General features: G+C 41.0%; 1 protein-coding gene across 5 annotated transcripts in view; it reads right to left on the reverse strand.

Moving 5' to 3' along the window:
• Window positions 1-1,435: 1,435 nt before the first annotated feature.
• LOC146669336 (inter-alpha-trypsin inhibitor heavy chain H3-like) overlaps window positions 1,436-21,142 on the reverse strand; it is a 39,663-nt gene continuing 19,956 nt past the window's right edge. For 2 of the 5 annotated variants that reach the window (XM_085405900.1, XM_085405899.1), the window contains exons 15-42: window positions 20,739-20,924; window positions 20,479-20,618; window positions 20,146-20,306; window positions 19,808-19,834; window positions 19,642-19,701; window positions 19,218-19,274; window positions 18,022-18,158; window positions 17,337-17,372; window positions 17,183-17,206; window positions 14,809-14,963; window positions 14,621-14,725; window positions 14,376-14,538; window positions 14,109-14,219; window positions 13,871-13,999; window positions 13,526-13,642; window positions 13,274-13,442; window positions 8,796-8,921; window positions 8,102-8,283; window positions 7,807-7,989; window positions 6,781-6,920; window positions 6,482-6,642; window positions 6,347-6,376; window positions 6,154-6,198; window positions 5,456-5,584; window positions 4,785-4,986; window positions 4,437-4,612; window positions 3,971-4,082; window positions 1,445-3,854 (exon numbers count right to left, since the gene is read on the reverse strand). In XM_085405900.1, the coding sequence (XP_085262026.1) occupies window positions 3,716-3,854; window positions 3,971-4,082; window positions 4,437-4,612; window positions 4,785-4,986; window positions 5,456-5,584; window positions 6,154-6,198; window positions 6,347-6,376; window positions 6,482-6,642; window positions 6,781-6,920; window positions 7,807-7,989; window positions 8,102-8,283; window positions 8,796-8,921; window positions 13,274-13,442; window positions 13,526-13,642; window positions 13,871-13,999; window positions 14,109-14,219; window positions 14,376-14,538; window positions 14,621-14,725; window positions 14,809-14,963; window positions 17,183-17,206; window positions 17,337-17,372; window positions 18,022-18,158; window positions 19,218-19,274; window positions 19,642-19,701; window positions 19,808-19,834; window positions 20,146-20,306; window positions 20,479-20,618; window positions 20,739-20,924 (3,402 nt within the window). In that variant the 3' untranslated portion in view covers window positions 1,445-3,715. Of the gene's footprint in view, window positions 3,855-3,970; window positions 4,083-4,436; window positions 4,613-4,784; window positions 4,987-5,455; window positions 5,585-6,153; window positions 6,199-6,346; window positions 6,377-6,481; window positions 6,643-6,780; window positions 6,921-7,806; window positions 7,990-8,101; window positions 8,284-8,795; window positions 8,922-13,273; window positions 13,443-13,525; window positions 13,643-13,870; window positions 14,000-14,108; window positions 14,220-14,375; window positions 14,539-14,620; window positions 14,726-14,808; window positions 14,964-17,182; window positions 17,207-17,336; window positions 17,373-18,021; window positions 18,159-19,217; window positions 19,275-19,641; window positions 19,702-19,807; window positions 19,835-20,145; window positions 20,307-20,478; window positions 20,619-20,738; window positions 20,925-21,142 lie in introns of all 5 variants that reach the window. The other 3 variants (XM_085405903.1, XM_085405902.1, XM_085405901.1) reach the window with 3 other exon arrangements.

Here is a 21,142-nt window from a genome sequence, read left to right on the forward strand (position 1 = left end):
AAAATTGGAGGATATGCCCTCTGAAGTCTGAGAACTACTGCTTTAAAGTCAAAACTAACTTTCCAAATATTTCTAAAAAGGACTGTCATGAACCAAGCAGCCAGGAACACACAGGCACAAATGTAATCTTCAAAAAAAAAAAAAAGGGTTTTATTATGCCTCAAAAAGGACAAGATGATTCCAAAAATTCAAAATGACAAAAAATAAACTTTTTTTAAGAACCAAGTGGGCCCATAAAAGAGGTTAACTTAACAAAACTCAACTCAAAAGTCACTTAACAAAACATAACTCAACAAACTGACCTGCCCAAATGAGAAACAGCTCCAGTTATATAGCAAATGAATAAACCATTATATACACCAAAGGTGAAAACTAGAGATAACAGCTAACCATCATTCAAGAAGAACCCCATTCCCCCTACATGATCACAATAGATGGTCCAGTCCATTCTATTGGCTTTTGCATTTAAACCAGCTCCATCCTCAGCCTCCTCTTTCAGCCAAACCAGGAAGGACTGGAGCGGAGGCCAGGTAACTCAGAAAGAACAGAAATATAATTAATATAACACATACCCATATAAAATAACAAACTGCAAAACAGAGTCTATGCCACCCTTTGGACTATAGCCTAGTGCCGTCATGCATTACAGGTAAACTCAAAATATCAAAAGTTAACTTATGATCACAGAAGCTTTAGAGCATAATGTAAACATAAGACAAAAAGATCAAATGAATATTACCCAAGTATTTCAGTTGTGTGGTTGCATGCAGCCATCACAAGGACAACCCTACCCAGTGGTCCTGTTACACGTATAACCCCAGAAGATCACAATTTATCTGAGTTCTACACTGAAATGGAAAATGTATGTGTATGGGTGCATCAGGTCAGACAGGTACTGCAGGGCCAGGGCATTGAGGGTTTTTTTAAGTGAGAAAAAGGATATAAGTAATGCGTGATGTGACCAGGAATCAATGGAAATTTATGAGGGTGGGGGTGATGTGTTCCCAGAGCTTGGTGCATGTTAGAAGCCTAGCAGCTTACCTGCTGCTTTCTGGCAGGTAGCTCCATGCCCTCCTGGGTTTTAAATGCACCTTAGAACACACATGCATCAACACTACAATGAGCGGGTGGAGGGAGGTTTGGAGTCTTCTCTCACCCCCATTCTCTGCGACTTGCTGGAGCGGGGGGGCTAGGAGGAGGAGTTGGCCGTCCGACTGCGGTCTGGAGTGTGGGGCCTCCCTGCTGCTGCGGAGTCGGGGCGGTCTGCCTCCCCCCACCGCAGGGAAAAGGGTAACACCACCTGGGTCTGGGTGCAGTTCCCCCTCCAGGGGCAAGGGTACCTAGACCCGGTTCGTAGAGTACGCTTGGGGAGTGTGATCGTCTCTTTATGTCTGTCTCCACGTTGGTTGAGTGTGGAGTAAGTGCATATGAGAGCATGAGGGTGGGAATGGATGTTTGTATATGTGTGTGCCTGTATTTCTGTGTCTATATGTCAGGTTGGGTGTCAGGCGCCACCTCTCTGGGGACATCTTAGGCCCTCCAAGGTTTGGAGGCCTATCTCCACCTACCACCACTTCCCCTGCCAGTGGCGGACTCCCTCAGATATCGGTGCGTTGGTGGTTCTTTGTGTCCGGGGATGGGTGTCCAGGTACACACCGGCTCACTCCTTGGCGGCCGCTTATCGGGGCCTGGAGCCTGGGGCTCGCTCGGGCCACTTCGGAGGTGGGGTGCCCCTGGCCTCTCGGCCTGGGGCTCGGTCACTCAGGCACGGCTGGCTGCCGGCGGAGCTCACGGGCGCGTCACTGCAACTCCCCCTGGCTTCTGCTCCGCGGCTGCTGAGTGAGCCCTCATCTGGGACTCTCCTCAGCTCTTTCTGGGACAGTGGCGCGGCTGCCCCTCTGTTGGTCTTCCTTGGTCTCTTGTGTTCTGGGGGCCTCTGGATGTCTGGAGTTTTGATCTCCTCCACACCTGCTTCATGCCCTGGAGGACGGGGCTGTGGCCCCCCCACACCCTCTAGCAGATCATTACATGAAGGAACCTTTAAAAAAAAGGTCCATGCTCACAGGTGTACACACGGGTGATCACACCCACAAACTACACCCTTTCTGGCTCCTACCTCAAAGCACACTGTGTTCTGTTGATCTTATGTGCTGCACAATAATGTTTAATATTTAGTATTTACTGTCATATTCCCATATATCATTGTGATGCTGTTTATTCTATTACTCTTGTTCTCTTCTGCTTGTTTTCTTTTTTCTTTCTCAAATCAAATCAAATTCAAATTTATTTGTCACGTACACAGTCATACACAGTACGATATGTAGTGAAATGCTTGGACAACTGCTCGTGACCTAAAGAGAACAAAAAAGGAAAAGGCTATGAATAAGATAGGAAATAAATATGAAAAATTAAAAAGGGTAAATTTAACTAGGAAGGAATAAAATATAAATTAAGGTTAAAAATGAAATAACTGTACAACACAAATTAGAATGAAGGGTGATCCAGGTGATTGATATATGCATTTTTTTTTCTCTACCCATTCTGTTGGTTTGTTTTTTGCCCTTCTCCCCCGTCCCTCTTCTCAGCTGTTTCTCTTTCCCTCTTTCTTTCTCCCCTTCTTTCCCCCAGTCAAGTCTGTCCCGTATTCAGTAAGTGAAAATAAAATAAACAATAAAAGGTGAATCAAATGGACCATTACGGCAAGGCTGGGATGGTCAATTTGGTAAAGTAAATCCGTTGGGCATCTTTCTTTGCCTTTAGACAACAATTCTGATGGCAAAAGAGCCAAACGGGACAGGCAAAAAAAAAAAAAAAAAAAAAAAAGCCTAGCAGCTGAGTTTCTGGACATACTGGAGCCTGTCCAGGACTCCAGGACCTCACTGCAATAATCCAGCCAGTTGGTGAAAAAGTCATGGATGAGGGTCTCTGCTCATCAGGTGACATTTCATTTATATGAGACTGGAATGGAAGTGTGAAACTCAAATTGTCACCCAGATTGTGAACTTCTGGGGATAGTAGGATGTGGCGACCGACTATGTCAGTGAGTAGATCGCCAATCTTCGGGAGTACGGCTTTGAAGGCCACAACAATAAGTTCTGTTTTATTACTGTTGAGCTTGACTAGGTTAGATGACATCTGTGTTATAATTGCAGCTGACATGACCAAACTCAGCCTGCTAACCAGTTTTTCAACAGCTGAAGCACAGAAAATGTGAACACTGTGTGCCATTCTCAAGTCCAATATCTTTTTTTTTTTTTATGCTGACAGGGAGCACTTTTTTAAAAAGCAAAATATTTATTTAATTCCAAGAAAGCATGGAGAAATGAATGCAGTATGTCATATATGCAGACTATTCAGAAAGCTTTACCTGCCATGTTATTTGTGTCATCATTAAATCTATCTTGACTCACACACTGTCATTGTGTGAGTAAAGCAAACTATCTCACTGATGCTGTTTGACTAAATAACATTTAGCAGGAGAGGTTCGATTACACTCTGTAATGCCAGACGGACACAAACACGTACACTCAAAATATACTGTAACGTGATATGCTTGCATTAATATAAACATGCACTTGCTTTCAGTTTTTGCATGTGTCACTTTGAAATAGAAAACACCCAGCGACTCACTACAATGCCTTCTCATCACACACCACCCAGAGCATGTAAATCTACCCTGCAGCTCCCAGTGCAATGCTGATCGCACTTTGCGTTTTCAAATAGCCGTAAAAAGGTCTGACACGGTGTAGTCTGAGGCTGTTCCATCGATCAGGCCTCTTCCCTCGTTGTCAACAAACCAGCAGGCGATGCTTTCTCCATTCTTCACATCCTTGTTGAAGTCTTTTTGCCAGTGTCTACAGAATATATAGATGTTTTTTTTCAAGGATGATTTGCACATACATGAAAGGAAACTAACTTTAAGGCTGAGTGAATATTATGCACACTTCTAAAATTTAAGAAGTCGCCTTACCTTGTCACATTCAGCCTTTGCCCCTTCACGTACATGGTGGCATCCAGTTTCTCCTGGCCTTCACCTGGATGCAGGTCTGTCAGCTCAAACACAACCCCACGGTAGAACTGACCTGCAGGAAAATAGCTTATGTGACATCTTTTGTTTCTGTTTTAAGAATTAGTTTTTAGTAAAAACAAAAGAGCTACACCAGGTGTGTCGAACTCCAGGCCTCGAGGGCCGGTGTCCTGCAGTTTTTATATCTCACCCTAGGTCAGCACACCTGAATCAAATGATTAGTTCATTACCAGGCCTCTGGATAACTTCAAGACATGTTGAGGAGGTCATTTAGCCTTTACGGTGTGTTGTCTTGTATCAAGGTTACATCTAAAACCTGCAGGACACCGGCCCTCGAGGCCTGGAGTTCGACACCTGTGAGCTACACAGTCACTTTATTACTATATCAAAGCTTCTTGCAGTTTAATACCTAGCAGACCATGAACTGAAGCAGACAAGTGCTGGCTGTCCAGAGTGTAGAAACCCAGGTAGTCTTGGTGGTCGTGGCGTCTCTTCCAAACCTTTGTGTGTCGGATGACCCTGAATTTCACTGAGTGCCTCAGCGTCACTGTCAGACTGCAGTTTTTAACTAGGTTGAGCTCCATACTTGGTCAGAGGCATCCAAGTTGGAAAACACATGAAAAAATGAAGGAAAAAAACTAACGTCATTTGCAAATGTGATTAAAGTACATATAGTAATTAGTGGGACTGAAAAATGGTTTAAAATATTTAATAATTTCAACTTTACGCATGTGTTTTGCCTGGGGATTTTACTTACTTGGCATCTCTGAGTGAGGTGGCATCAGACCACAGCAGCTTGACCTGCTTGTCATTGTAGAAAACAGAGATATCCTGAATGCTCACATCCAGTCTCACCCCCAGGTTCTGATGTGTGATACCAAAACGGCCAAAGTAGGTGTTCACGTTACCATCCAGAGCAACTTTCTTCTTGCTAATTATTTGGCCATTCACCACAAAGCCTGAAATGAGGGAGGATAATGAATTTGGAAAATTTGAAAAAAGAAAATTCTCCCATTAGAACGAGTCCTTCAGTATCTTCTTGATGCATGCTCAATCGTCCAGGTAAGTAAATCCCCAAAGTTTGATTCTGTTCATCTGGACGTAGTGGGAGAAATGTTTCATCTCTCATCCAAGTGACTCAGCTGACTGCAGGTTTCCCCAATCTTATAAACAGTACATTTGCATAATGACTGAAACCAGCCCACTGAAGGAACAATAGGCTGGGAGGTCAGTTCCTTGATCATTACAGTAGTGCTAGTTTCAGTTGTTATGCAAATGTACCATTTATGAGACTGGAGAAACCTGCAGTCAGCTGAGACTGAAGAAGTCACTTGGATGAGAGATGAACCGTTTCTCCCACTGAAAACGCTACCTCCAGATGAACAGAATCAAAGTTTGGGGAGTCCTTCAGAAAGACTCAGGACAGACCTGATTTGGGGTCTCTGACCAGACTGAAAATGGTTCCTGGTTTGTCGTTGATGTTGAAGCACAGAGCGTCGTTTTTATCTGGAAGCGCTATCATAAAATGGGGATCTCCATCAACTGCAGCAAGTAAGTCTAGAAAAAAAAGGTATATCTGAGTAAAAAGCTAATTTAATTATTGAGCTGACAGGTGTGTTATTATAATAAAACAGAGTCTGCACCAACAGTAAAACTATCTTACCTGCCCTTATGACAGCAGTGTACAGCCTGGTTTTTCAGAATTAAATGTTTTCAGTTAAATACACTTACTTAACATTTTATTAGGTACATCTTGGTAGTACGAGGCTGGACCCCACTTACCTTGAAAGCAGCCTTAATTCTTTGTGAAACGTGTTAAACAAGGCTCTGGTAACAGTTCTCAGACATTTTGGCCCAAATTGACATACCATGACCCCATTAATACATTAGTATTACTAATATTGTAACATTGTATTTGATATGGCAGATGTCTTAAATAATGACGGTCAAAACATTCACAACTCCTGAGTTTCTTGAGTCTTCTATGAATGTTTTCATTAACTGTATAAGGAAGCTGTAATGCTTACCTATTATAATAGCATGAAATGAAACAAAAACAAAACAAAACACTGAAACCACCTGTCAACTATTTAAGTCCGTAAAAATGTTACATATGAAACACTTACCATCAATTACACGCGAGCCGACAGCAGGCGATGCATGTGCACCTGCTAAAAGCACAGTTTCCTTCATATGCATTGTGCAAGTCAGATAAGATAAGAAAGGCTTTACTTTACCCAGATTTGGGAAATTCTTCTCTTATAGCAGTTTAAAAAGTAAATGAAAACACATTAAATTCCATTCAAAGACTTCCCATACCCATGTGTCTTTCTGCTTGCTGTCGCTGGCCTGTAAAATAGGAAAGAAATGAAAAAGAAAAAGTTATTTTTGCCAAAGTGATGGGAGAAGAATGTTTCTGCTAATTTAATAAGCGGTGGATTTTCTTTCTCCTACTTTCAGTCAGCTTGTCAGCAATGAAAGAGCGATCAGCTCCATTCTCGTTTTCAGGCTTGGTGACCACCAAGGATGTGAGAGGGGTGACAAAGTTATACTTCAGAGACAGGTTCAGAGCCTTGGCTTCTATATTTCCTCTCTCCTCTTTAGTACTGAGAGCACTGGAAGAGAGACAGAGGACAAGATGGACATGACGTTAATAATTTATTATGATGTATAACATAATGTTTAACGGAAAAAAAAAATCACCATCAATAAAATTTCTGCACGGTAACAGAAAAATTTCCCCATGAACCAACCTGTTCTCCAGCTGCTGCTGGATGGTGAGGTAGGCCCACATACGCTCAATGAAATCTCCAAAAATGTACCCCTTTTCTGGGTACACTGTCTGCCAGTCAGCCACACTGGCCTTTCCCTGTGCCACAAAGTTCTCTTCAGACTTGTTAAAAAGGAAAGATTAAATGACAGACATTATTCTGTGCAGCCACTCAACTTTTTTTTTTTTTTTTTTTTTAGCAAGCTGACATCAGCATGCTAATATTGTTTCAGATAATTACGTTTCATAGATATTCAATTATTAGAATCTGAGATGGTGTCGACAGTGTTTTCCAAATCTGCAGAGTAACTGCAGCATCTAAAGTTTGTTCAACTTGCTGGCTAAATAACTCAGCTTACAGTAAAGTACATAAATATCACATGAGCTTTGAAAATGGGCCTTTATCCCATCATCCATCTTAACACATTTTATAACTTTAGCATTAAACATTTTTCTTATTCCATATATTTATTTATTCTTTAAGTCTTTAACGTAGGGTCTTTACCTTACAATATAAAGTGTCTTGAACTGACTATTGTTGTGATTTGTCGCTATATCATCATTAATTGAATTGAACACCACACACAGATTTGTTTTCATTTTAGTTTAAAGAGTTGAAGTTCATGAAGCACTTACAGTTGGTAAGGTGGGTAGATATATGCTGGTAGGAACATAGTACTAACTTTGTCATAGTTGTTTAAGGTATTTACACAGATCTGATCTTATAAGCATAAGTATTGTGCTTCACATAAGTATAAAGATGGATGAAAGCCACTAGCTTAGAATCTTAAGTTGAAAGCAGAAAAGAATGAAAAGTAATGAGACTCCACTTGATGTTCGGACTACAACAGTCAATTACAGCTCGGTTCATTTACAGTTCGTGAAATTCCATATTCAGCCACAGTAAGACTGAATAATAAGGCTCATTTGTATGAGCACTAACATAGATCTGAAGTCAAACTCATGTTGTAAAGGAAATACTTTAATAATGTGCTCTCCCTTTTCTCACCCCGTGGGCAAACACTTCCACCGAGAAGTTTTCCACGTCATTTTCCTTCAGCTGACCAGCGACCACGATCTCTGAGCCGTTGAACAGCTGGCTGTAGTGAGTTTTGGTTAAGAAGTCTGTATTCTCTGAATAACGCAGATCCACCTCCAAGAGCAGAGGGCTGGACACTTCCTCGTAGAAACCCTGCAACAAAGACACAAAATTGTTGCCATTTATGTAAGGCACAAACTAGCATTTCTACGCTTGCATTGATTTTCATGTTATAGTCATTAATGTTCTTAATTTCTTGCCTTACCTTGAGTTGAATGGCAGCATCTGAACCCTCAAAAATTCTGCGGGCCACTCCTTTATTTTGCCTGCACATAACATCCAGGAAGGAGTAATCCACATCATTTCCAAATCCAAGACAGAACAGAGACATGATTCCTCCAATAGCAGAAAATACATTCTGCTGGATTAGCTGGGGGCTGGTCACCCCTGCAGACACAAACACACTTACATATGAGCATGCATTAAAAAGCTTCCATTTCCAATGAAATTGTCGAGTTGGGTGTCAGCTTTACATAACAAATCAGTTCCATCTTACTCCCTAACATTGTTAATATTCATTTATATGCTATTATAAATGAGTAAAAAAATGCTGCGGGATACAGGTTCCTCTCGCGTTCTTAGCTCAGGGTGAGCAGGTGGGTGAGCTGGTGGTGGGCCCAGCAGTTGCTTCGTGGCTTCCTCCGGTGAGCACCTGCCAGCCACATGCCACTCCCACCTAAGGAGTGGGGATGGGTGAGGCAGCAGGCAGCGTCCTGGCTGATTGCAGGCCCCGCCCCACCACCTACCCCCATCGCCTGACTGAGGCCGCTGAGCCTGGCGGCCCTCCCCCTGGGAGCCGGCACGGGCGCCGGAGCAGCCCGGACCCCTGTCTCTCCCTGCTGTCCCATACGTGGATCCACCACAATTTTCAACACACAGAATGTTTAAGATTGTCTCACCACTGTTTGGCATCCCGTCAGTCAGTAGAAAAATCATATCCATACTCCTCTCTGGAACTTTCTTTTCTTTTCTTTCTTTCTTCAGCAAACTAACTGCATCCAGTATAGCACTGTTGATGTTGGTGCCTGAAAAGCAACAATGCTTTGAGTAACATGAAAATCTCATCATGTTCAAACTTTTACTTTACTCTTTTACTTGTTAAGCCTTGACCAAAAGATTGATAATATTCTCTCTATGCAGTATGACTGGATTCTGTTTAATTAGACTATAGCTCTGTACAAAAGTTCTGAAGACGTTTATTAAAGTTCTGAAATGAAAACACCACCTTGATTGTTTAATCTACACAAAACCTAAAAGTGTAAAAAAAATAATATTACTCTGTTTTCTATGGTATTTTGAGCATGACTCTTTCTTGGCCATGGCAGCTACTTCCTGTAGCTGTCTGTGGTCACTAATCATTGAATTGTTCTTTGTCCAGGGTGAAACAATTGTACAGGATAATTGTTTAAGAAATAAATAAAATTAATAAATTTCTCTAATCTACACATGGATAAATTATATATACATACACCTGCATAATATTGGATTACATATCACTTAGCAAGTTGCACCTCAACTAGATCCAATTGATAGCCATCAACAAGCTTCTGGCATAATTCTATATCAAATCACTCTTCTTAGCAGAATTGGTACAGTTCGCTTAAATCAGTTGGTTTAGAGGCATAAACCTTTAAAATGTAGCTCACAGATTTTCAATAGGGTTTAGGCTGCGGCTTTAGGAAGTTAGAAAGTTCCTTCCCTCCCCATCTCCAGCTGCCTCCCTCTTCCCGCTCCTCCACAACCACCCACACATGCAGGGCCTTGGAGTGGGGGTATGTCACCAGGGTGCAGAGGAGGCTACCCCCCCCCCTGTCCCCTTCTGGCTGCCTCTGCCTCAATTTTATCCCACAACTTAGACATTCACATTATTCACACTCTCATTACACATACATATAGGATCTTGGGGGTGGGCACAATCACGGAGTCCAAATCACCATCAGGGTGTATACCTCACCCCTGACGTCGTTGCCCACCTCTCAATTTTAAATACACTTAGTCATTGAGGGTTAGCAGGAGGGACTATGCGCTTACCTGCTGCTCCTTGGCAGGTAGCTCCATGCCCTCCTGGGTTTTAATTGCACCTTAGAACACATATGCATCAACACTACAATGAGCGGGTGGAGGGAGGTTTGGAGTCTTCTCCCACCCCCATTCTCTGCGGCCTGCTGGAGCGGGAGGGCTAGTAGGAGGAGTTGGCCGTCCGACTGCGGTCTGGGGTGTAGGGCCTCCCTGCTGCTGCGGAGTCGGGGTGGTCTGCCTCTCCCCACCGCAGGGAAAAGGGTAACACCACCTGGGTCTGGGTGCAATTCCCCCCTCCAGGGGCAAGGGTACCTAGACCCGGTTTGTAGAGTACGCTTGGGGAGTGTGATTGTGTGTACAGCGTCTCTTTATGTCTGTCTCCACGTTGGTTGAGTGTGGAGTGAGTGCATATGAGAGCATGAGGGTGGGAATGGATGTTTGTGTCTGTGTGTGCCTGTATGTCTGTGTCTATATGTCAGGTTGGGTATCAGACGCCACCTCTCTGGGGACACCTCAGGCCCTCCAAGGTTTGGAGGCCTATCTCCACCCACCACCACTTCCCCTGCCGGTGGCGGACTCCCTCAGGTGTCGGTGTGTTGGTGGTTCTTTGTGTCTGGGGGTGGGCGTCCGGGTGCACACCGGCTCACTCCTTGGCGGCCGCTTGTCGGGGCCTGGGGCCTGGGGCTCTCTCGGGCCCCTTTGGAGGTGGGGTGCCCCCGGCCTCTCGGCCTAGGGCTCGGTCACTCAGGCGCAGCTGGGGGCCGGCGGAGCTCACGGGCGCGTCACTGCAACTCCCCCTGACTTCTGCTCCGCGGCTGCTGGGCGAGCCCTCATCTGGGACTCTCCTCAGCTCTTACTGGAACAGTGGCGCGGCTGCCCCTCTGTTGGTCTTCCATGGTCTCTTGTGTTCTGGGGGCCTCTGGATGTCTGGAGTTTTGATCTCCTCCATACCCGCTTCACACCCTGGAGGACGGGGCTGTGGCCCCCCCACACTCCCTAGCAGATCATTACATGGAGAAACCTTTGGAATGCAAGCATGCTGATCCACACAGGTATGCACACATGGGTATTCACAGACGCGGACTAAAGCTTTCTTGGCTGCTGCCTCAAAGCACACTGTACGCTGTCTATCTTGCGTGCTGCACAATATCGTTTATTATTTAGTAAAAAAAAAAAAGAAAAAAAAAAAAAAAAAAAAAGGAAGTTAGAAAGTTAATTTCAGAAGGTCATTGTTGCCCTGCTACAAATATTTTCCTGTTGGAACACCCGATTGTGTCCAAGTTCAATCATTTAGCAGCTGATCTGAGGTGAAGTTGAAGAGTTTGGAGGTAATCCTGCTTCTTCATTATTCCACCGATGTTGTGCAATGTACCAGTACCTCTTGCAGCAAATATATGATGATCACCCTGCTTGACAGCCTGTTCCGTGTTCTTAGGTTTGAAAGCCTCTCCTTTACTTCTCCAAATATTCTTCTCGTCATTGATATCAGATAGCTCAATCTTTGTCTTGTTTGACCATAAAACTTTTCCCTAAAGAACATCTGACTCGTCCATGTGGACTGCTGCAAATTTCATTTGAGCTTAAAGATGTCGATTTTGGTGCTGGGGTGTCTTTCTTGGTCGGCACCCTCTCAGTCCTTGATAGTGACGGTGGTGTTCCAGCAGTCTCCAGTTCATTGTAGCCTTGAGCCTTTGTGGTTTCTGTGACGTTCCTCAATATTCTGATGAATTTCCTCCCATCTGAAGATGACAGTTTGGGTCTTCTTACCAGTGTTGGTCAAGTAATCATGTTACTTTACTGATTACTTATTTTCAAAAGTAATTAATTACTTAGTTACTTTTTAAAAACATGATTTACAACCTGAATAGGTGATAAAGCGATAGATCATTCAGCCCAATTCTACTTTTTCTGCATAATCCATCATACAAAATGTAATCAAATGGAAAAGTCTTTTTAAAACTTGTTTTATTAGTTTTAATCCTTTAGCTTTATGCATCAAGCAAAAATGTAATTATATGCAACATTCTCTGACTGGAAACCTATTTTCAGCACATAAAATATTTTTTTGTGTTTACACTCACTCTTTCAAATATTTGCGAGGAAAACCCAGCAGAAAATAAATAAAATCAAAGACTAGCGGTCCTGTTGCTCTATTTTCACCTGTAAAGCAGGAGTGGTGTAGGCGGAGGTTTACCCTGGTGCAGGTGTGCCGCAGCGGTCAGTTGAAGAATCCGCGAGTTTCTCTGTGAATTTCCCATTACGTCGTTGCGCACTCGGTGCTTGCTTGGAAGTTTAGGGGTTTTTTTTCGCTGTAAAAAGAAGTTTTCTTCCCACGCACAACGGACACTAATGTTTTTGTCACTTTTTATGGAATCAAACTCAAAGTAAGGTCAGTACTTCCACGCTTTAAACGCTGCACGCTCATACTCTCTCCGTACTCGATATATTATCCATTGTTGATCTGCACACAGCTGTTGCCACGAATGTCACACTCGCTTAGGTCACTGTCATGAGACATTCTCAAAAAAAAAATAATAAATAACGGTTTGAGTAACAGTGTTCCTACGGGAAAGTAACGGTAATCTAATTACCGTTTTTGCAATAGTAATCCCTTACTTTACTCGTTACTTGAAAAAAGTAATCAGATTACAGTAACGCGTTACTGCCCACCTCTGCTTCTTACAGACCTTGGCAAAAAACTTGTGCAATTGAAGTGATGATCTTGGAATCTGCAGTCGCTTAGAAATTGGCCCGAGAGACCTTCCCGATTTGTGTAACTCTACACAATCTTCGCTGAGTTCCTTGTATATTTTCATTGTTCTGAGTATTGTTCAATCCAGTGAGGGATAACAAACTTTTTTCTTTTTTTTTTTATACTGGCAAAGAACTAATCAGTCATGATGACTAACAAGAAGTTAAAAGGTCTAGGCCTTGTCAAAACAAGATTTAAATGGGTGTATGTATACTTTTGCCCCAGTGTGGACTAAAGAAATTCATAAATAAATTAAAACTTGTCTATTTGTTTCATTAAAGTATGCCATACAATCAATCCACACTGGAAAAAGAATAGTTTAGAGAAGTCATTAAAAGCCCAAAATTACCATGAAATTCATGCCCGTGATGACTATGTAAACATCTGATTACAACTGTACATGTTTAGTGGCAACCTCACACTCAAAACTTGACAAAGTTGCTTGTTTTAGCTATATAACAGTAACAGAGCAGAATGATGCCAGCCTTGTTGTGCAGTTGTCAATGACCCAGAATTTTGCCATTTTTCACTCATTCAATAATGCAGATAATAAGCAGAATAAAGAAAAAAAAAAAATCACTGTACATAAAATTCAGCAATACTTACTTCCACTGTCCTGTATTTTCTTTACATAGTCAATGGCGTCAGAAACATTTCTCTTTGTTGCTTTGGTAAGATAATCCTTCCAGTAACTAATCTTACGCTCAAACAGGAGGATACCAAAGTGGTCCTCTTCGTGAAGGTCTTGCAGAATGGCAACCATTGATTCTCGGGTCTTTATATGTTTACAAAACATATATGGAGATGAACACACTGTCATGCATACAGTATGTAATTTGCCTCTAATTAGTCCCCTACCTGTTCAATCTTTGCTCCATGCATCGATCCACTAGTGTCAATTACATACACCACATTCTTTGGGACTCTGGCCAGGTCAGGGGGAGAAAAGAAGTGCACAAAGTATCCATTTACTGCCTGAAGGGAAAGAGTACTTTGGGTTAAGATGAGCAAGGAAATGTATAGCAGACAAATACAGCTAGGGAAGTAAACGTAAGACTAAAAGCAAAATAATGATTGCAGCTTCCAGTTCTATAAATAAAACTGCTGTCTATAAGAGTGTGTTTGAGATCAGTAAAAATTCTGTGCTTTAGCTGAGATAAAGGCTGCTTGTGTGCTGCTTTAAGTTCTGTCTCATCAGCTGACCTGAACTTCCCCCAGGCTTGTTGCTCGTTTCACATCATACTTGATGATGAAATCTCCATTAATTAATGAGCCCTTACAACCTGGACATTTCTGTTGCTGCTCCACTGTTGGTGAGAATGAGATGTGTGCCTGAGAAACAGAAAAGTTTCATTTCACTTTAGATTATTGTAGATATATCCTTTATACCTAAATGCTACATTGTAAAAACACAAGGACAGACATCTTGCCAAAATATCACCTTTGTGTCTGTGACAGTTTTCTCTATCAGAGGGATCAGCTCATTGGTGAGGAACGTTGCAGAAGCCTCAACAAAAGCAATGCCTTGAGGCTCATAGATGTCTGCCTCAATCTGTCACACCATCCATGGAAGTAAATGAAGCATAAAAGAAGAGGTCATTATGGCGTAAAGACTCACTAAGTCAACGCAAGTTCCTTACACAAACTACTTCAGACAGCCCATCATTAATCATCATGAAGAACAATAAAAGTGAAAAGTGAGTCCTACCTGAAACTCCTGCACTGGTTGTTCTACTTTGACTCGGATCAAGATCTCATAACTGCCCAGTGTTCTCTGAAGGAGCTCCTCGTAGATCAGAATGAAAGACACGCTGCTCTGGGCAGCAATGTTTACAGATACAGAAAACATTTCCATCTTTCTTCCAGAAGCCCTGCAATAATAGATATGGATTACATTATTGCAGGTTAAGGGTGGAGGTTGGGATGTTTAATCTTTATCTTATTCCAGTATACTTGACAAGTCCAGCAGTCTTTCCAGAAGAAACAGCCTTCTCATACTGCTCCTTGGCGCTCTCTTTCTCCTTCACCTCTCCAACATACACCTGACCATCAATTTCCCTGTGACCCACGAGGATATGTGTCAACATTAAAGGAGGATGCGCTCTATGATCATTGTCAAAAATGCTGTACTATTGACTGACATGCTAAAGTTGGTGATGAAGGCCATCTTGGGCAACTCTACTTCAAAAAATATTTCCTGGGATGAGTTCTCCTTGTTTAGCGCCTTGGAAGACATGACCGTGTGTGCGAAACGAGACGACACTGTGCAGGTGATTCGAATGCTTTGCACTTCCACCTTTTGAATAAATGGAAAATGTAATGTGCTGACAGAAAAAGATTATTAGTGTAGTTAAAGAGAATTATTGTTAGGTCTGTCTGGCACAGACCCACCGCTGGAACGAGACAATTCTACTACAACAGCAAAAAGCATTGGACACCAAGCAGAGCTCTTTGTTTGATCTCGTGCACGAGGGAGAGAACTGTGACGAGCGCCATTCCTTCTGCTCGAACCCCAGTCGCTCTCGTCTGCTCCCTCATAGCACTGCTCTTTATTGTGGTTACATGAATATGCATAAGTTCATTAACATGACATCTTACACAGGTATACATGTGAACAAAGAGTACCTTGTCTGCGTGTACGTGTGTGTGTGTGTGGTCAAGATGTGACCCTGTGAAGACTCCCCAAAGCTGGTGCCAGGAGTCCAGCGGTCCACCTAAACAAAGGGCTCTTATACTTAAGCAGATACAAAGTAGGTGTCCTCCTATACCATAAACCAGTAAGAGAAGGTACGACCACTCTCATGACCTTAAGATGTGTGTGTTTGCCAGAGTGCTCCGGGAGGCACGCAAAGTCTTTGCAGACTGCTAAGGATCAGACCTCTATCATTATGCAATCGATTATAAAACTAAGTATATGTGAGCATATATTTCTAAGCATAAATGACAACCCACATGTTAACCCAACAATTATAAAATTTTACAACAACCAATTTAATAAAAGCACAAGAAAAATTAAAAAGTATTTGCCTCTTTCTTGATTTTTTCATACCGTATTTCTCACACTTACATGCTTCAGATCATGCAGTTTATAAATGATGATTTAATTTATTAAGGGAGACAAAGTTATCAAAGTTATTAAATCCATTTGGCTCCCTACTCTTTCCCTCCTAATCCTAATAACTGGTTGCACCACCCTTGGCAGCACAAACTGGAATCAAGCATTTGTAATAAGTGGCAATGAGTCTGAAATCACCTCGCATGTGGAGGAATTTGGCCCACTTTTCTGAATTATTTTCATTCAGCCACACTGGAGGGTTTTTGAGCATGATTGGCCTGTATTGCTTTTTTTTTGTTTGTTTGTTTGGGGTTTTTTGAGCCATTTGGACTTGCTAGTATGTTTCAGATCATTGTCCTGCTGCATAACCCAGGTGTGCTTGAGCTCCAGAGAATGAACTTTGTGATCTTCTGGATGAGTTGTTGATGGCTTCTGGGGTAATTTTGGTCAATTTCTGGATATTGGCTCTCGCCATGGTTCACTGGAGTCCCAAAGCTTTAGAAATAGTTTATAACCCTTTCCAAACTGATAGATGTCACTGACTTTATTTCCCAGCCATTTCTTCAGATTATGGCATGATAATGTCATAGTTTTGTTTAATCTTTCTGCCTGCTTCACTTTGTCAGACCAGTTATACTTTTAGCGATTCCCTGATTCAACAGGTTTGATAGTTATCACACTTGGGTGTGGCTAGTGAAATTGAATACAGCTTTCCAACTAATGTTGTTAATTCATGATTTTACTTTTTCACATAAGGCCAAATAAGTTTGGTTTTTACATTAATAAATGAAATCCTCATTTAAAAATTGGATGTTGTATTTATTCTTTGTCTAATAATAAAATTGGTTTGATGATCTGAAACATTTAAGAGTGATAAATATGCCAAAAAAGAAATTAGGAAGAGGCAAGTACTTTTTCACAGCACTGCATAGCCTAGACCAGGTGTGTCAAACTCAAATACACGGTGGGCCAAAATTCAAAACTGGAACAAAGTTGCGAGCTAACGTTAATATTTATTGAAATATATTTATTCCTCCAGATATAAGAATGAATCTTTTCTTATGGACTCAAACACGTTTTGCTGAAAAACTGAATATGGAACAAGCAAAGCTTAATACTAAACAATATATATATTAGCTGTATAATACCAGTAGGCCAGCTCTAATAGTAATTTGGTGTGGCTTCGCGGGCCAAATGTAATTAGCCAGAGTTTGAAACCTATGGCCTAGACCCTAACATTAAAATTGCATGTAGTTTCTTATAAGCAGAGAGTAAATAAATACATTTTCAGTTGGCACCAGGGGGAGGGACAAGTGGGACAAGTGCAGCTGGAAGCGATAAACTTTACTGGAAGTATGGACTTAATTTTGGAAAAAGCTGGTAACACTACTGTAAGTTAGAAGCTATAAGTCATGTTGACCAGGGTCTATTTTTGAAAATTGTCCACCTCTGTTTCTTACATTTGCAGAGCTTGAACTTCTTTTCTGTAAAAAGAAAATTGATAAATAGTTTCATGAACGTGTTTAGCAGGGTCAAAACATAAATGAATGACATATAAACAATGCACAGAATGAAGTATCAGTATTTCATAATTAGACACTGTGACATGAGTACCTTCATCGACCTGATGCCCACGGTTTCTTTGGTTTCCTGGAACACAGCACAGAATGACTGTAATGTTACTAAACAATTAAAAAGATGACTGTAAAAAGACAAGTATAAAAACTGCTTGTATCACCTACAACATGCAACGACACCTCTGCATTGAATTCTCAGAGCTTTATTTTAAACCATGTACCAATTATGCCAATCTGAAAAATTGGTGCTTTTGAAATATTTAATCTCAACTAAAATAACCTTCTCTACGTCTTGTAGAGGTTTTCCAGACACCGCGCTTCTAAAAGATTCTCAGATGTAAATGCAATAGTCACTCTCTGAGTTGTGACTCATGCTCTGTCCTGTATAAACTGAAGAAGTATTGTGCAATACTCAAGCGTATTTATTTTCAAAAATAAAAGCCTAACTCCAGACTACAAGTCTCTGCAAAAATGTGAAACCATGAAAGAAAACAAGACAAGAAACAAAGTTTGTAACGCTCACAATTTGAGTTACAGGTTAGAGTTATGTCTTCAAGTAACTATGTCACTTCTTTCAAAAGAAATGTTTAGATATGACACCACAGTTTTTCCCAATTTTACTCTATTAAGGAATAATGAAAAAAAAGTATGGACTGAAAAAGAAAACATTAAAACAGGAGTCTCTTTACATCCAAAAAGTGTACATAGCTTATTTAAGATACCTGTGTTAGAGCATCTCTCCTGGAAATAACCAGAGCTCCATAGGTCTGAGCTAGAAGACTGATGTAGACACAAGCAGACAGTAGCAGGACTCTCCACACCACAGGCATGTCTGGGAATGCAACAGCCTTTCCCGTGGCTGAAAACAAATGTGGAAGGAATTCTTAGCATTTGAGGAGTTTGTTCCTTCAGTGAGACTCCACCCACACTATGGTTGAAAAAGAGGAGGGTTACTCTGCTCCCACAACTGTTTACTAGAATATTGTCCTGTAAATTAGTGTGTGTGACTTCCTTAAAATAGTGTGTGCCAGGGACATTGGGAACACAAGGAAGCGAGTTAAAATTATCCAGTTCCAACTTGCCTATCCAGTGCCTGACTTGTGTGTGGGTGTGAAATTCATATTCTTTACGAAACTTTTACTTTTACAATACTTACTCACAGTTGTCTATTAAATATGGAAATATGACTCATGAAAAAAAGAAAGTAAATGTCAATAGCATGATGCTTGATAACAGCAAACATTTTAACCATGATTTTTAAGAAACTGCGGTTTTCACTTTTTAAGAATCATACGATTTTTAAAAAGTGTTTTCATATTGTGAAAAATCCTGTAAAACAAACTAAACTATAACTTTGATTTGGCGCTATATTAATAAAATTTGCTTGTTTTGAATTATGGGAGAGTTCAGGTAGAAGAAGGTGGAGGAATTATACTCTTAAAGTTATTTACAACAGACAGGCGGTTACATCAGAAAGTCATTTACAATGAAATGTATTCCCCACTTCTGTGTAATCCTTTATTGTAAATGTAAATGTTATTATGAAGTGATCAGACAAAAGAGGGTTTTCAGAGAATACTGTTATGTTCAATGTCTATGCCATATGTCAGAACAAGATCTTGAGTGTGATTACAGTGATGGGTGGGTTCTTTTACATTTTGCGGGAAGACAATTGATTCTAATAATAGGTTACATACATTTTTGAGGTTGTCATTTTTAGCATCTATTTAGGGAAATAAAATAAAAGAGGCCTATAAACCAGATAAAATATGATTAAATCCATTTGCAATCTGAAGAAAAACAAAATAAGAAAGAGTAATAAATATTGAAAAACAAGGCAATAAAGCAATAAAGATCCAGCTTGAAGATAGAAATTGAGTATAGATAACTCTATCTGAACTGTATATGGTGTACTTACCAAAATAATTGTAATACCATGAATACGACTCCATGGGCGAATCATCATAATCATATTCTTGAACAGGGAGAACAAAAATCCAAATCAACACGAATACAACAAATTGACTTTGTCCCATAAATCTTTTTTGTGATTTATCGTAAAGACCATACAGATATTCATTATCTGAGAGCAATGAAGAGCATTTCCACACATCTTTGGACCAGTTAGTGCAGCAGGACTTGAAATAATAATTAGCAATAATTTAAAGTGGCACCAAATTTAAACTCAAGCAGTCACCAAGTCCTCCTATGTTTGTGAAAGATGCCATGGCATTTTATCTAGTTAACTGTGCCTCTTAATGCAGATCTGTAAATATCAGCAAAGTCAGACGTCATAGCTGGAGCACAATCTATCCTATCTGAACTGTATATGATGTACTTACCAATTGCGGGTGCTGGCTGGTAATGCCGTGGATGCGGCTGCGCAGGTATATAATTATATGCTTTGAACAGGGAGAATAAAATCCAAATCAACACGAATACAACAAATTGACTTTGTCCCATAAATCTTTTTTGTGATTTATCGTTAAAAAAAAAAAAATCACTTACTCATTTTTTCAGCCTGCTGTCTTTGCTCTGTGAGAAAAAACAGACAGATAACAGTTTTAAACTGGAGCTCCAGCTTCTGCTTTTATACTTCACTAAAGAGGAATAATATGTGGAAAATGTAAACTCAGTCACCAGTTCTCTTTATGAATGAGCTGCAGCCATGCTTTGCTTTTGTGGTAAAGCTTGACTGCAGCCATTTCAAAGTGACACTTGACAAACACACACAACCACACGCACACACACACACCCCTCCGATTCATCAGTCAATATAGTTTTTGTCTCTTTAAGAAAAGCCAGTCCAGTGTTTTACATTTTTAAACTCTGTTTTCTCCAGGTACCTTCAGTCAGCTTGTCAGCAATAAGAGGGCTGCTTGTCGAGTCTTCGGTTTCGGGCTTGGTAACAACCATGGATGTGAGAGGGGTGACAAAGCTGTACTGCAGGGACATATCCAGGGCCTTGGCTGTTGTGTTGGCTTTCTCATCTGGTGTACCGCTCTTGCTGCCAGAAGGAAAATATATGTATTACTACAGGGAAATCTATAAAAGAACATCAAATGATTAAAATGAGCGTCCTGGTAAAAGAACAAGTGTCATCAAAGACTATATATCATACCATATTTCTTATGAGAACAATGTGCCTTAGCAGCCAAACTGAACTGATTTAAACTGACCTCTTGTCCAGTAACTGCTGGATAGTGAGGTAGGCCCACAACCGCTCGGTAAAATCTCCAAAGATGTACTCCTCGTCTGGGTAAAAAACATCCCAGTCTGCGGCACTCACTTGACCCTGGACTCTGAAGTCTTCTTCGAGCTTCAGGAGAAACAAAAGATAAAATCCATATGAACCAGAGTAAAACAAATAAATATAGGCTATGTCTACTCAATGTCTCAATGTTTCTGCCATTTCTTTTGTTTTTCTTTTTTTCCTCACCCCCTGTCCAACCACTTCCACCAGGAAGTTGTCAAGGTTGTCGTCAATTAAATGGCCAGCCACAACAATCTCTGTGCCATTAAACAAGTAGCTAAAGTGGCTGGTGGTCAGAGAATCCACTGCATTGTCAGGATAGTGCATGTCCACCTCTAAAAGTAGAGGGCTGGCCACTTCGTCATAGAAACCCTGAAATAAAAGCATACACACACTTTATCACTTTTGCTTATTCCAATTTTCTGTTATAAATTTAGCATGAAATATTGACTACATAATTCATAGGAATATGGCATAACTGCAGTGCTTTAAATGAAGATGTACCAAACATAAAATCAAAGAAAAAATGACAATGTTTGTCTGGCGCCAGAAATCGAACCCACAGAAGGGGGGCCTGAAAGCAGAAGGTT

This window comes from Rhamphochromis longiceps, linkage group LG5 (assembly GCF_057381845.1).
Source record: "Rhamphochromis longiceps isolate RC_006_pf linkage group LG5, R_longiceps_female_GT1.1, whole genome shotgun sequence".
Taxonomy (NCBI): Eukaryota; Metazoa; Chordata; class Actinopteri; order Cichliformes; family Cichlidae; genus Rhamphochromis; species Rhamphochromis longiceps.